This window comes from Mastomys coucha, unplaced genomic scaffold, assembly GCF_008632895.1.
Source record: "Mastomys coucha isolate ucsf_1 unplaced genomic scaffold, UCSF_Mcou_1 pScaffold20, whole genome shotgun sequence".
NCBI lineage: Eukaryota > Metazoa > Chordata > Mammalia > Rodentia > Muridae > Mastomys > Mastomys coucha.
The window spans coordinates 65,779,716-65,794,865 of record NW_022196903.1 but is presented as its reverse complement, the minus strand read 5'-3'; the positions used below and the strand labels follow the sequence as shown (position 1 = coordinate 65,794,865).

General features: G+C 42.9%; 1 protein-coding gene and 1 long non-coding RNA gene across 5 annotated transcripts in view; one reads left to right on the top strand and one right to left on the bottom strand.

Moving 5' to 3' along the window:
- The window catches only part of St3gal5 (ST3 beta-galactoside alpha-2,3-sialyltransferase 5), a 57,607-nt gene that overhangs the window by 22,919 nt on the left and 19,538 nt on the right, over nt 1–15,150 (bottom strand). For 2 of the 3 annotated variants that reach the window (XM_031382162.1, XM_031382163.1), the window contains exon 2: nt 1,592–1,715. In XM_031382162.1, coding sequence (XP_031238022.1) covers nt 1,592–1,715 — 124 coding nt within the window. Of the gene's footprint in view, nt 1–1,135; nt 1,221–1,591; nt 1,716–15,150 lie in introns of those variants that run through there. The other variant, XM_031382164.1, reaches the window with a different exon arrangement.
- LOC116099072 overlaps nt 1,328–15,150 on the top strand; it is a 19,806-nt gene continuing 5,983 nt past the window's right edge. The window contains exons 1-2 of one of the 2 annotated variants that reach the window (XR_004122060.1): nt 1,328–1,511; nt 12,530–13,322. This is a non-coding gene — a long non-coding RNA (uncharacterized LOC116099072). The remainder of the gene's footprint in view (nt 1,512–12,529; nt 13,323–15,150) is intronic. The other variant, XR_004122061.1, reaches the window with a different exon arrangement.

Genomic DNA, 15,150 nt, shown 5'->3' with positions numbered 1-15,150 from the left:
TTTATGACATCCCCACATCTATCTGCAGCACATGCCTCTCTTCGCTGCACTTCCTAGCATGGCCTGTTGCATACACACCTCTCAGCACAGGCCTAGGTCTGTCTGGACTAAGGCACTATAGCCTACTATAGGCATCTGATACAGTGCTAGGTGTGTTGTAAACCTCAGTAACTTCCAGCTGACTGGGACCGAATGGGATTCAAATCTTTATTTACATAAAAGGCCATAAAGTGAGGTGGAAGACCAAATTTCATCTCTCCTTGCCCACCCCCTTTCTCTCTCTGCTTTTTTTTTTTGTTTTTTGTTTTTCAAGACAGGGTTTCCCTGTATAGCCCTGGCTGTCCTGGAACTCATTCTATAGACCAGGCTGGCCTCGAACTCAGAAATCCACCTGCCTCTGCCTCCCAAGTGCTGGGATTAAAGGCATGTGCCACCACCGCCCGTCTCTCTCTGTTTTTTGAGAAACAGATTCTTATGCAGCCCAGGCTGGCTTCAAAGTTAATATGTAGCCCACGATGGCCTTGAGGTTCCCCCACCCCCAGTCTCTGGAGTGATGGCACCACAGGCATGTGCCACAATGCCCAGCGTGGATTTACATCTTTTCTAGCTAAAGACTTTTGCAGAATTTTCAACCTGGGGGCTGTGGAAATGGCTCAGAGGGTTAAAACCACCATCCACCAAGTCAGGTGACTTGAGTTTGATCCCTGAGATGCACATGGTACAACTGACACCCCTGGGTTACCCTCTGATCCCCGAGCGCATCCTGTGGCTTACGTTCACAGTGAATGTACAAACATGTGTGAACATGTGCATGCATGTACATACACATACCTGATACATGAATGCAAAGAGATTTTTTAAAAATAGGGCTGACAAGACAGCTCAGCGGGTAAAGGCACTAGCCACCAAGCCTGGCAACCTGAGTTTGATCCCCATAATCCACATGAAGGTAGATAGAACTGATTCTATGAATTTGTTCTTTGACCTTTAAAAGCATACAGCTGCATGTGAAAACACACACACACACTCACACACACAATGTATTTTAGTTTAAAAAAATGAAAGAGACAAGACAAAAAGAGAAACAAAGGAAGAAAGGAAAAGAAAAAAGAAATAAAATTGGTTTGTCTGGTACCAAAGAAATCCGCCAAGTTCTTCCTCTGTTAATTTTCCTAGGAGCTGGAATATAAAAGTCCCCTGACTTAAACACCTCTCTTCTCCAGTGTTCAATATTTAGTGGTATTCAGGTATCTTAGGGGGACTTTAATTCACCAGTTTATATGAGCTCACAATAGCAAAGAATGTCTCTTTTGTTAAGCAGTGGCATGAAGAACAGATCACTGTACGTTGTTCTCAGGCATCCAAGCTCAGAGACTGACCAGCTGCTGGGAATGGTGCTCCCACAAACCCATCTACCAAAAACAAGCAGTGGATAAACTCCTCATCTACATATGAAGTCTTCAACTCAGCTGTGGTGTAACCTTGGACCCAGTGTTTTCCTCTCACATCAGGTAGGAACCTCACTGATGTCGTCGACCTGGATGCTGTTGATCTAGAGGGGTCAGTCTTAGGGCTTGGGGGTTGTGCTTACTTGAGGATGTCTTTTACTATCAAGCTGGGTCTTCTCATCTTGGGGTGGGTTCGGGTGTACCATTGCAGGGAGCTCCCTGAGCAGTCACTTCTCAGCTTTGCAGAGGTGAACTCACTTGGCATTGCTGGGAGGAGAGAAGAAATGAGGGAAGAAAGAATTGTTAGGTGGATTATAGTTTACGAGACTAAAGTGATACAGCTGTGCCTGGAGCACTCCTCGGTGAGAAAAGGGATGGATTCCACTACAATAACTTGGATGAAATGGAAGGGAATTACGTACACTTCACCCATGTTGAAGGGTCACACACTCTATGAGATCTAACATTCTTCAGAGGATGAAATCACAGAACCAGAGAGCATAGCAATGGGTGCCAGGAATTATGGGGAAAAGGAGGGATGCTGGTACATGCCTATCATCCCAGCACCTAAGAAGCTGAGGCAGGAGGATGGTGAGGGCAAAAGCTACAGACGCCGTCTCAGGAATAAAAAGGACTGTGGAGTGTGGCGCTGTGAGGGACCCTGAGCGACAGCAATGTTCTGGTCATGATGTATCTGAGCTCTACAGATTTACAAGATGCCATGGTAGTGGGGAAGTACAGAAAATCTCTAGGTTGTCACAAATGAATCATTTGGGTTGGGGGAATGGCAAGATGGCTAAGTAGGTAAAGGCGATTGCCAGGAAGTCTGATGAGCTGATTTGGATGCCAGGGTCCCACATGGTAGGAGGAAAGAATCAACATCTGAAAGTTATCCTCTGACCTCTGCGCAAGTAATCTCTGTCTGTCTGTCTGTCTGTCTGTCTGTCTGTCTGTCTGTCTCTCTCTCTCTCTCTCTCTCTCTCAATAAATAAATAAGATTAAAAAACCAGAAATGTTTATATATGGAAGAACTACTTTACAATAACAATAAACACAAAGAGGGAACAATGAAGGCCACAGGAACAATGCTAGGACAATGCTGGGAACAGGTTTGTGGTGCTCACTCCAAGACTCGTCTTATTCTCCAGATCCATCCATTTCCCCAAGAATTTCATAAATTTGTTGTTTTTAATAGCTGAGTAGTACTCCATTTGTGTAGATGTACCACATTTTCTGTATCCATTCCTCTGTTGAGGGACATCTGGGTTGTTTCCAGCTTCTGGCTATTATAAATATGGCTGCTATGAACATAGTGGAGCATCTGGAGAATATCATCCTGAGTGAGGTAGCCCAATCACAAAAGAACACTGCATTCTCTGATAAGTGGATATTAGCCCAGAAGATCAGAATACACAAAGTACAAACCACAAACCACAAGAAACTCAAGAAAAAGGAAGACCAAAGTGTGGATACTTCATTTCTTCTTAAAAGGGGAAACAAAAATAGCCATTGAAGGAGTTGTACAGACTAACTATGGAGCAGAGACTACAAGAAGGACAATTCAGAGACTGTTCCACCTGGGAATCCTTCCCATATTCAATCATCAAATCCAGACACTATTGTGGATGCCAGCAAGTGCTGGATGACAGGAGCCTGATATAGCTGTCTCCTGAGAGGCTCTGACAGTGCCCAACTAATACAGAAGTAGAGGCGCACAGCCATCCATTGGACTGAGTACAGGGTCCCCAATGAAGGAGCTAGAGAAGGGATCCAAGGAGCTGAAGGGTTTGCAGTGCCTTAGAATGAACAACAATATGAACTAAGTAGTACCCTCAGAGCTCCCAGAGATTAAACCACCAACCAAAGAGTACACATGGTGGGACTAATGGCTCCAGCAGCATATGTATAGCAGAGGATGGCCTAGTCAGTCATCAATGGGAGGAGAGGACCTTGGTCCTGTGAAGGTTCTATGCCCCAGGGTAGGGGAATGCCAGGGCCAGTAAGCAGGACAGGTGAGGTGGTGAGCAGGAAGGGAGGAGGGAACCAGGGTTTGTTTTAGTTTTTTTTATATTATTTTATTATTTTTTTTGAAGGGGAACCTTGGAAAGAGATATTGTAAATAAAGAAAACATCTAATAAAAAAAAAAGACTTGTCTTATTATACATGTGATGTTTTATGATTTTAAAAATCATGGAAAGATTTTTTTAAAGTTACATTAAATACAAGTGTCATATTAAAAGAAACAAAGAAGATTATGGCAATTTAAAAAGAAACATTTCCTTTAACTATGTATCTGTGAATATACTTACCTTTTTACCTCTTTTTCTGCTGTGCTGGAGACTGAACCAATGTCTCATACATGGAAGTATTTTAGCACTAATCACATTGACAGCACACCCTTCATCACTGTGCATGAGTATTATCATCACAAGAAGCAATATGAAAGAAGTTGTTCTTCTCCCTACACCTCCTCCCAACACCCACCCCTCCCCTGCAGAACTCTGGAGTTTTAGTTGGAAACATGTCTCTGCTAAGACAAAGACTACATTTCCCAGATTCTCTTGGAATTGCTTATGCCCCGTGCTTAAGTTCTAGCCAATGAAATAGGAGCACAACTCCTACTTGCAACTCCCAGGGTACTTCCCCTTAGCACAGTCCCTCTTCTCCTTTCTGCTCTTTCCTGCTGACTGAAGTGCAGAAACATCAGCCACTTGGGACCACACAGGGGGATATCTAGTACATCTCAGACAACACCAACGGAGAGCCAACTGTGAGAGCTAGAGTTGTGTTTGAAGCTTTAATTACTATGCCTCAAAGATTCATAAAACAAAAAATGCCTCTAGCCTGTAAGCCCATTTGTCCAAGGTCAAGATGCTTTCTGAAATGCTGGAGGCTGTTACTCAGATGATATAAAAAGCCACGTTTTCACTTCCCCGAACAAGTTTGATTGATTCAATTGCACCCGATGTGCTTGATCACAGAGATAGGAAATATGTAGGCAGGAAGTACATAAAGGATATATGCTTGCCCCTGATTGGACATAGGCAGGAGTTGTGCAGGCAGGAAGTACGTCAAGATGTATGCTTGCTCCTCACTAGACCTGGTGGAAAATACAAAGCCTTTGGGTTCTGCCTTCAGAAGTCACTGAAAAATGTGACTTGCTGCCATTTTCTGGGAACCTCAGAATGGTCCTGGGTAGAGTCCATCATCTTGGCCAATAATTAAAGCTTGCTTCAAATTTGGCTCAAAAAGTTGTGGTAACAGTCTTATTCTTGACCAGATTAACATTTTCTGGGGGGACCCTGTGAGATTCAGACTACCCACCCAAATTCTAAAGCCAGAACTGTAGAGCTGGAGGCCTGCCTCAGGAAGCATATGCCTTGAGATGTTCCAAGGTTTTGAAGTTGCCTTCAGTTTTATGAACTATGGAGTGTAACTCCCACGTTGAGAAAAGCTGCGAGGCTATGGAGGCCTGGTTTTGAGTCACAGCCTGATTCTGTTATGTGTGATCTATATCAGGGTTGTGTGGGAGATTCAGCGGGCTCCCAATTCTTCTTCTGTCTAGGGCAAATAGTGAGACATTGCCTGTCTGTCTGACTCTGGTGGGCTGGAAAGTTTTGTCTGTTTGCTGGGTCTGTCTGTTTTTGCATGTGTAGGATGGGTCTGTTTTCTGGTGTGTGTCTGTAAGTTTTGTTGCAGACATGGAGCTGAGACATAAATAGGTCATGCGCAGTTGAATGTATGAATATGTGGTGGCTACCACGTTTTATTTTTGTCTGTTCTTCCAGTATGTGACCTTCCTCGTTCTGTTTTCTTGGTTATAGTTTTGCTGTCTCTGCTGCAGCCAGCCACCAGCCACCACTACTACCATGGCTGCTTTTATGGCCAGGGCTCAGAATTTATCTATAAACTTTCTGGCCACTAGGTTCAGTTTAGTGAGGATTCAGATGTCTTTTGGGTGTGGATAACATTAAAGTTGTTTATGTTGTTCTTATGCCAAAGCTGGCTCTGGAATTGGGTCATGGCTCTCCCTTTTCCAGACCTAGGCATGCTTTTAAAGTCTCTACATCAGGGTTCAGGGGATCCACCAGATGCTGGGATAGGGAGAAGGCGGCAAACCAGAAGAACCAAAAGAACTGGGTTTATGTCAACTTTCTGTACCTCATGACTTATAACTTTATTTGGTATGGTGTAAAATTTCTGAGAAAAAGTTAATTTAAAACTTGTCACACAGGATTGATAGTTAAAGCTCTATGCACAGGTAATCTAAAGGTATCATGTGGCATGATGCCATTTGGGATATAAGCAACATATGGTTTGCCACCATCTTAGCTGCTGTTCCCTATCGGGAAGGAGGCAGCCACTTGGCTGGCAACCATCTTTGTTTAGGGTTGCAGAGGATGAATGTCATGTGACTTCACCACCACCATGTTGATAAAAGGTGACCACATGATATAAATCAAGGAGGCAACAGGATCTCTGAGACTTTAGATTAGGGTGGATTTTTATATAATGATTTCTGTCCTGAAAACAAAGTCATAAGAACAAGGTTTATGAAAGACAGGATTTAAAAGCAATGTTTGTTTAATATGGTATTAATGCTTCATCTCCATGCATTTATATACAAGAACATACCTGTGCTAACAGCCAAACTTTGTAATGAGTCACCCAGGTGGTACTGGTTTTAACGGCATGAAGTAGCCATGAAGAATAGCTGAGGCTTGGCACTGTGTGGCAGGGCTGGAGTTCCTGAAGAGAGCCCAGGAGAGATGCTGGTGTCATATGACAGCCACCAGAGACAGCAGCTGCTATGAAATGGAGCCAGCTGTGACCTAGAAGGCAGGCTGTGTGTGATGCCGAGGACAGGCCGCAGAGGTGACCCAGGCCCCTGGAAAATCCCAGAGGACTGGGAGTGACTCCCAGATATTAAGCATTGAGCTGCTTGGACTGTTAGAGCTTGGTTTTGGCTAGTCCAGATTATGGTTTTACTCTTTTTTTTTTCCCTCTTGAAATAAAAAAAGGTACTTTATGTTTTACTATTATAGGAGCACACAATTGAGAGATTTTTAAACTTCTTTAAGAGAAAAAGTTGAAGTTTTACAGAAAATTTAAAAATGAAAAAACTGGATATTTTTTAAAAGAACAGCTTTTAAAGTATTTAAGTGTATAAGGCTATGGGATACTTTAAGTTTATAGAGTGTTTTATATTATTAATATCTGACTTTAAAAAATAAATAAAAGGCTAAAAAATTGGACCACAGCTATGAGCACCAAACAGGAAACACCAAAAACTTAAATATTTCTATCTTACGATGCAGCAAGACAATGACCTGAGCAATCTGACAAAGACGCTGATGAATATCTCTCCTTACCTAAGGTCTACTCAGGCTGGAAGAGGCTGACTTAAGAATGTATGTCTCCCCTCCTTGTCTTTGCTAACTTTGTTAGGCTTTAGCTATTTTGATAATCTGAGTAATATAAAAAACTAATATTCTATAGTGGTATACTGTAAAAGGCTCAGGAAAGTTCCCAGTCTCTATGTGGACTGTGTTTATGAGTTAAAGTTTTCTTTTGATACCAAAGAGCTTCAGTTCATTCAGAAATGGTTATTTTTTAAAATTCAAACTTCACAAAGATAAAGCTGTAAAATCCTAGTCTTATAAAAGCTGCTAACCCATGGTTAAGACAAGCAAGTTAACAGTCAGTCACAGAGTAAATGATCAAATCTGGTAATGTGTTCAGAACCTCACTTGTAGTCATGCTGAGTACTAATGCAATTAATTACAGAAAGAAGTTTTATTTAATGTTTTCAAGGTTAAGCCTACAGCAAGTAACTAAAAGCAAGCAAAGTTTACTTAATAGATATTGGTCATCAAAACTCTTTGAGAGGTCTGCTAAATTTGGAACTTAAAATGTTTAATGTAAAAGAGTTTACTATGACAGAGACCCAGCTCCTAGCAGTGAAACCTAGGTCTCTAAAGGTGATGGGACATGACGCCTTCATCTGGGTTGTGGTAACCTTAACCACTGGGCAAAACTGCCTCACACCTCACCTGTAATCAAAGCTCTGCCCAAACTGTGGACACTGTTGAGTTGATTGCTGTACTCTTGCCTGGTCAAATTAAGGTCAGTCGGGAACAGAACTCAGGTCCATTGAAAGAACCTCAGAGTAAGGTCAGTTCCCCCAAGTTCCTCACCTCTCCTCCATATAGAAGTCTCTCAGATCTTCTGGGCCTGGTGACTGAAGACAAAAATGCTGGCCTGGGACCTCCGCCCCCCACCCCAAAACCATCGGCCTGGCCACCACAGGAGTCTAGGGTGACCCATTCTTTTAATCGGTACATAGGCCATTTGGATACTTTCTGCTACAATGTATCCTTCTCAGATCTAGATAGATGCTTTGCCGGCTAGGCTAACTTGTAGCTCTGTCACTTTAACAACAGCAGGTAACCAGCTCCATTGCAAGGCTGCAGCCACCTCAATAGTTCATTTCACATGTAAAATCTAGGCTTTGGGGTTTCAAGAGCTACAAAGTCTCCTGCTGAGAAAGGTAGACAGGCTTTCCTTGCCAACAGGCTGCATATTAAAGGACAAACAGGTTTCAGATGTAACTTTTCACTGTTCTTTTATTTCAAAGCTCTTGCTTTGCAATGGCTGCTCTCAGTAAGAACTATTTGTGCCTCTAGTAAATGACTAGATGGAAAAAGGGTTTAAAGTCTATGTAAATTCTGAGGGTCTACAAGGTGTTCTAAGGTGCAGAGAGGTCTGAGGATGTGAAGGCTTAAGTAAGTTCAGAGGGTCTAAGAAAGTGACTTGCAGCATACAAATTCAAGTTGTAAAGGTTTAAGAGAATGATTTAAGGTATATGAAAAATAGGAATGCTTCATATTTCTTTACCTCTCTGTTCTTGTTATACCAAGATTTCAAAAGTTCAGAGTTTTAACACTGATCAATGGAATTCTGATAAGCTGGTAGAGCACTGTTCGTTATTACAGTCACCAGGACAAGATCTCAAATTTCATTTGGTTGTCTTCTAAGTATATTCTTTTTTTTTTTAAAGATTTATTTTATTTATTTTATGTGTATGAGTACACTGTAGCTGTGAACCATCATGTGTGTGGCTGCTGTTGAACTCAGGACCTCTGCCAGCCCTGCTCGGTCTGGTCCTGCTCGCTCCTGCCCGCTCACTCTGGAGTAATTTGCTGCAGCTGTCTTCAGACGCACCAGAAGAGGGTGTCTGATCTCATTACAGGTGGTTGTGAGCCACCATGTGGTTGCTGGGATCCGAACTCAGGACCTTCGGAATTGCAGTCAGTGCTCTTACCCTCTGAGCCATCTCGCCAGCCCCTAAGTATATTCTTAAAGGTGCTTCCCATTGGGCTAAAATTATCTCTGTCAAATCTATATATCCATCCCACTGGACAGAGGAGAAATACATGGTCATTTTTTCTTTTTAACCCAAAGCCTTAGGATAGCTTTCACTGATTCAAAGATGGGGATCTACTCCAGCTGTCTTACAGACACCTGCTAGCTGCTTTTTCCACAATGTAAATTTCATTACAGATTACAAACAGTGGCAATGCTAATATATCTAAAACTTTTATCTCTTCTTGTAAACTAAAAATTTCATGTAACCTTCGGGGAGTCGAAGGAGTCCTAAGACTTGAATCCACCTCCCATGGGTCAAAAGGACTCCAGATAAGAACCACCTGTCTCCGCACCTGTCTATTCCTGAGGATGGGATCTATCTCTCCCTCTCTCCCTGCTCCCCCGCCCATCTCTGTCTTGAGATTCTCTCCTTCCCAATTACTAGGACTATAGGCCTGAAAGTTTCAAGTGTAAGATTTTCCTTTAAGTTTCCTAAACGTTAACTTCTGCCCCTAGTTTATATCTGTCTCAGCAGATTTCCACCGAGACAAATTTCAGATGACAGACAGTACCCAGGAATTAGCAGCAGACTACAACTGATTCAAACGGCTTTGAGCCCTGGACTTCCTAAAAGCTGATGTGATTGCTTCCTGCCTCTCCGGCTGGGTCAGCTTCTGATGAATGGCCCATTACCTGAATCTCAGGACGACATCCTAATTTCAGCATGAAGTAGTTAAAGAGAGTAGAGCATGTCACCATGTGTCCTCCTCAACAGGCTGGAATGTTAGGTCAAAAGGACCTCGCATAGGAGACAAAACAGCCTCCTGTCATGCCTATTGGCATACCAGGAAAGGTACTTGTTGAAACCAAATAGACTCACATCTACCAACAGGTAGACCAATTAGTTGAAATTGGTCTACAATAAAATAGGGTACCTGACCTACTTTATATAGAACAAGGAGGTTTTGTGTGGCCTTAAGAGAAAATTGTTTCTATAAGAGATAATCTGGCTGTCCTAAAATAAATATTGCCAAAAGGGATGGGGGGCTGTGATGAAATAAATGACCGGTCCCCATTCTCCTTTCCAGGCTCCTCCTGGATAGTAACTGATGTCAGCCAATACAGGGCCTTTGGCTTTTCTGTTTCTACTAATTACTGTTGGTCCTTGTATCATTAATGCCTTAAGTAAATGATCATTCTCATCTGGGTACCATTAAGCTGATGGTTATTAGATCCCAATGAAAACAGGTACCTGCCACAGAGTCAAGGATCTGACTCAGGATACAACCCAATGGGGACTGACTTCACCAGTATTTAATTAAAGCTTGCTTCAAATCTGGCTCAAGATATTGTGGTAATGGTCTTATTCTCAGCCTGTGGGATTAACACAGGGTCACATGGTGGAACTGCTGCTATCTTGCCTGGACTTCAGGATGATAAAGTAAGAAGACACCTATTCAAGCAGCTCTTAATCGTTAAGTGCTATAACCTGAAGTTCCCAGGAAAAAAGGCCACACAACTGTGTTGAAGATTCTAAACCAGCTATGGGGTTTGAACTTTACAATTTGGGAGAGCCGTAATGCTGCTGATCCATAATCCAGATTATCATGGGCTATCTTAATAACTCCCATTAGCCATTTAACACCCATGTTCTACATCTGACTTAACATCCTTCCAAGTACCAGGCAAAATCTTTGAAACTATTAACTCACAACCAACCTAAGGGCTAACACTGTCATCACACAGCATCTAAAACCCACCAGCAGAGATGTTCCCACTCTGCTGTAACCTGCCTACCATGTGATGGGTAAATACTTTAATAAATCATGAGCTTCTTTTGTTTTGTGTCTATAAAAAATTCACATAATTGTTTCCATTGCTTCCTGGGAAACGGTTGGCTGTCCCACATTCTCTTGGAGGTGTGTCACAGTTACTTCCATCTGTCAGCATGACACAAACTTAAGAGTCATTTGGGAAGAGGGAATCTCAACTGAAGCGTCGCCTTCAACAGCCTGGCCTGTGGACCTGTCTAAGAAACATATTCTCAACTGTCAACTGATGTAGGAGGGCCAAGAAAGCAAACTGAGCCGGGCGGTGGTGGCGCATGCCTTTAATCCCAGCACTTGGAAGGCAGAGGCAGGCGGATTTCTGAGTTCAAGGCCAGCCTGGTCTACAGAGTGAGTTCCAGGACACCCACGGTTACACAGAGAAATTCTGTCTCGAAAAACCAAAAAAAAAAAAAAAAAAAAAAAAAAAAGAAAGCAAACTGAGAAAGCCACAGGGACTAAGCCAGCAAGCAGCATTCTTGCACAGTTTCTGCTTCACTTCCTGCTGCCCTGGTTGCTGCCTTCATCTCCTGACCTGGCCTCCCTTCATGATGGGCAGTAAGATTAAAAATCCTGTCCTCCCTAAGTTGCTTTTGGTCATGGTGTTTATTACAGCAACAGAGTAATACCTAAGAGTGTTAGGTATCAATTAAGCAAAATTATATCCCAGCTGACATGGGCATCAATTGCTATTATGATAAATTTATATATTTAGTAATATATTTACTACATTTAGGTTTTCTATCTGAAAGGCTAAATATACTCACACCCCACCCCCATACACCTTGGGGCTTGAACCCAGGGCTTCGCATGCTAAGTGCTCTGTCTACTGAGCTACACATCCTAGACCTCAAGCTGCATCCCATTACTTGGTTTACTTTCTCTCTTCCCCTTTGCAGACAGGATTTCACTACGTAGCTCAGGCCCATGTCGAACTGGCAACCTTCCTGTCTGAGCTTCCCTAAACTGAGACTGGAGGCTGCACCACCACACCTGGCTAGACTTTTGTCGTTTTCTTTGAGGATAATGGATTCTTTGATTCTAAAAGGATAAAGCCCCTTTTATCTTAAACTGATATTCTTGCTAATCCTAGTACTCAGGAATCTGAGGCATGTGAATTATCAGATCAAGGCCAGCCTCTCCTACACAGTGAGGCCCTGTTTCAAACATAAGTAAACTGACACTCAAGTTATTTCATTGTTTTTTTCGAGACAGGGTTTCTCTGTGTAGCTCTGGCGGTCCCGGAACTCACTCTATAGACCAGGCTAGCCTCGAACTCAGAAATCCACCTGCCTCTGCCTCCCAAGTGCTGGGATTAAAGGCGTGCCACCACCGCTCGCGAGTTATTTCATTGCTTTTCCTTTTCCTTGTTACTGTAAATAACCTGTCCCTCAACTCCAGTTCTAACTAGGCAGATATTCTACCAATTCTAGACTGAGAATATTTCATACCATAGTGTATCATTCACTAATACAGTCAAAAAACAGTGCCAAAGACTGTTGCCTCCCACGACCAGTTTAGCCTCAGGCCTTTGGTGGCTTCCGCCTTAGGTGGTCACTTAGAGAATTAAACCGTATGACCTTCTGCAGACTATCAGCTTATCTCTGAAAGAAGAGGCCAGAAGTTCACGCTGAGATACAACTATGCAAACCGCCTACTGCCTGAGGACATCCGCAGATGTCCTAGCAGTTGGTGACATTCACTTGTGACTCCCTCCCAACTCTTTCCGTACTTCTCAATGTTTATGTTATGCAAATATTTTATTTCTGGAGGTTTCAGTTCTTACCTGCCTATATAAGCTCAAAACACCCCCAAGTAAAGAGGCCTTGATTGGGACTCAACTTGGCCTCATGTCTCTTTGTTCTCCAACCTGTTTCATTTTGCAGGTCCTGTCTGACCTCCTATCTGAAGAGACTCACAGACCCGAGTGGAATTGCGGGACGGATCCACTCAAAAGACCTTATTAGGAAAACTTTGCTGAAGACAGCACTGAAGCCTTAAATGAAAAGTTACAACAGCCAAGACCCTGGAAAGTTTTCAAGCACAACTGTATGGTCAGCCTAGGGGGACAGCGCTTATGGACTGTTCTAGTGGAGTCTGGATGATGCAAGGAGCACCAATGGATACACAGACAGTGGAGCTTGCAGAAGGAAGAAACAAGACTCATGAGGAACAGACAGTAGCCAATCACGCTATTTTGGCCAAGAATCTGGCTTTATTTGCCCCACTGTCCGGAGAACTGAGAGAAGCTAAACTTACAGATAACGGTCTAACTTTTTGGCGGAACTTTCAAGGCAGCATGGTGGTATCCTGGCTGCTGCTGAGCAGCTGTAGCTGACAGATTAGCAGAACTTGTAGAGAGGGTTTCCTCAGGGTTAGCGCATCTGATACGCGTAAGGTCCCACAGGGGTCTGGCTACAGCTTAAGCTGGCATCAAAACTTGACAATGTCATCATGCCATCCTCCATATGGTACCAGTGTTGATGGTACCACTCCATGGGCAAAAGCCTAAAAAAAAAAAAAAAAAAAAATCCCAAGACTGAGGAAGACATGGAGAGCCACTATAGGGCAGGGTCTGATGAGTCCCTACAGAGAGGCCATAGTGAAGCCTTAGTTTTCATGAAGACCCAAGGATACAGAAGATGTCAGGACTGTGGAGCATTGGTCCAGGAGATGTAGGTATGGAGCCTAGCGGACCTCAGGAAGAACTTGTATGTGCTGAGGTAGGGGAGCTGGAGGGGTGGGTATAACAGTCCCCTGGAGCCTGTTAGCTTTCATCATGAGCTCTAGATATAGGACATGGAGCTACAGGGTTTGGTCTTTACCCTGCTAGATTTTGAATTTGTTTTGGTGGGGCTGTTTTATGCCATTCTCCTATTTTGAAATGGGAATGTTTATTTAGTCCTAATATATAGCTTGTTTTTTTTTTGTTTTGTTTTGTTGTCTTTTTGTTTTTTTATAAAAGTCTTTGTGAAGAGACATTGTATTTCTTTTTGTTTTGTTTTGTTTTTTTTGAGACAGGGTTTCTCTGTATAGCTCTGGCTGTCCTGGAACTCACTCTGTAGACCAGGCTGGCCTCGAACTCAGAAATCCACCTGCCTCTGCCTCCCAAGTGCTGGGATTAAAGGCGTGAGCCACCCACTGCCCAGCTTGAGACTTTGTATTTCTTAAAGTGTTGGAATTTTTAAAGATGTGGGAGTTGCTCAAGTTGGACAAGTTTATGAGATTAACATGAGACTTTGTGGACTTGGAGTGGAAGGTTATGGCTTTAAAATGATGTATTGTCATGTCAAGCTGATAAGTAAGATGAGGGATGGTTAGATCGTGTTGGCCTGTGAACATGTCAATGGGTGATTATTTTGATTATAGTAACCGAGGTGGGAAGACCCACCCACAGTGATGGCACCATTTGCTAGGCAAGGAATGCTGAGATGTCCAAGAGTGGAGAATGCTGGCTGAGCACACACATGGACTTGTTTTTCTCTGCACTGACCACTGGTACATTGTGGTCAACAGTCCTGCCTTTGTCATTTGTGACTCCCTGCAAAGACAATGACAGGCTGTAACCTGGAACTGTGGCTAAAACATGCTCTTTCTGGGTTGGTGACATGGCTCAGTGGGGACAGGCTCTTGCTGTAAAGCATGGTGACCCCAGTTCAGTCCCTAGGACTCACATGGTAGAAGGAAAGAACAGACGCCCCAAACTTGTCCACTGACCTCTACATGTGCCATGGCATGCATGCTCCCACCCCCTAGATGAATAAGTGTTATATATAAAATAAACATTCTCTCCTTAGTTGCTTTTATCAGAGTATTTTATCACAGTAACAAAAACATAATTATGACATGAACAATTCAACTTCTGGGAGTCAGTTTAATTAGCTTATAAAATGTGGAAATACTCGAGCTAGAACCACATCCTCCCTAGAGGAACTGCTTATATTTATACACACCTTCTTACACAGACACTGTCCTTGTGCTCTGTGGGGCATGACATTCAGGCTTACTTACTTTTTAAAGTACGATTTGTCTCTTGATTCTTGTCTCCCTCACTTGAGTACAGTTTCTTCAGGCCTAGCTTAAAGTCTCTCCCAGGCTCCCTCCTAAGTGCTTTGCTCCGTAGGGCATACCAATTTAACCCTATCTTTACTCAGACTACTGGACTCTACTTTGTATCTTCACTAACCACTTCACATTAGACAGGCTTATCTTTGAAGGTATTTTTCTACTTATACACAAAAGTGTGATGGATTTTTAAGAGGCTATGTATTTGATAAGAAAAAATTTCTTATTAAAGTCCTGCGGAAGAAATGTAACTAAGAGCACTTGGTGCTCTTGCAAAGGACTCCAGTTTGGTTCCCATGGGCCATGTCAAATGGCTCATAATGCCTGTCACTGAAGCTCCAAAGAATTGACGCCTTCTTCTGACCTCCTTAGGTAACTGCATGTAATCATGTATAGGTATACACATACAGACACCACACACACACACACACACACACACACA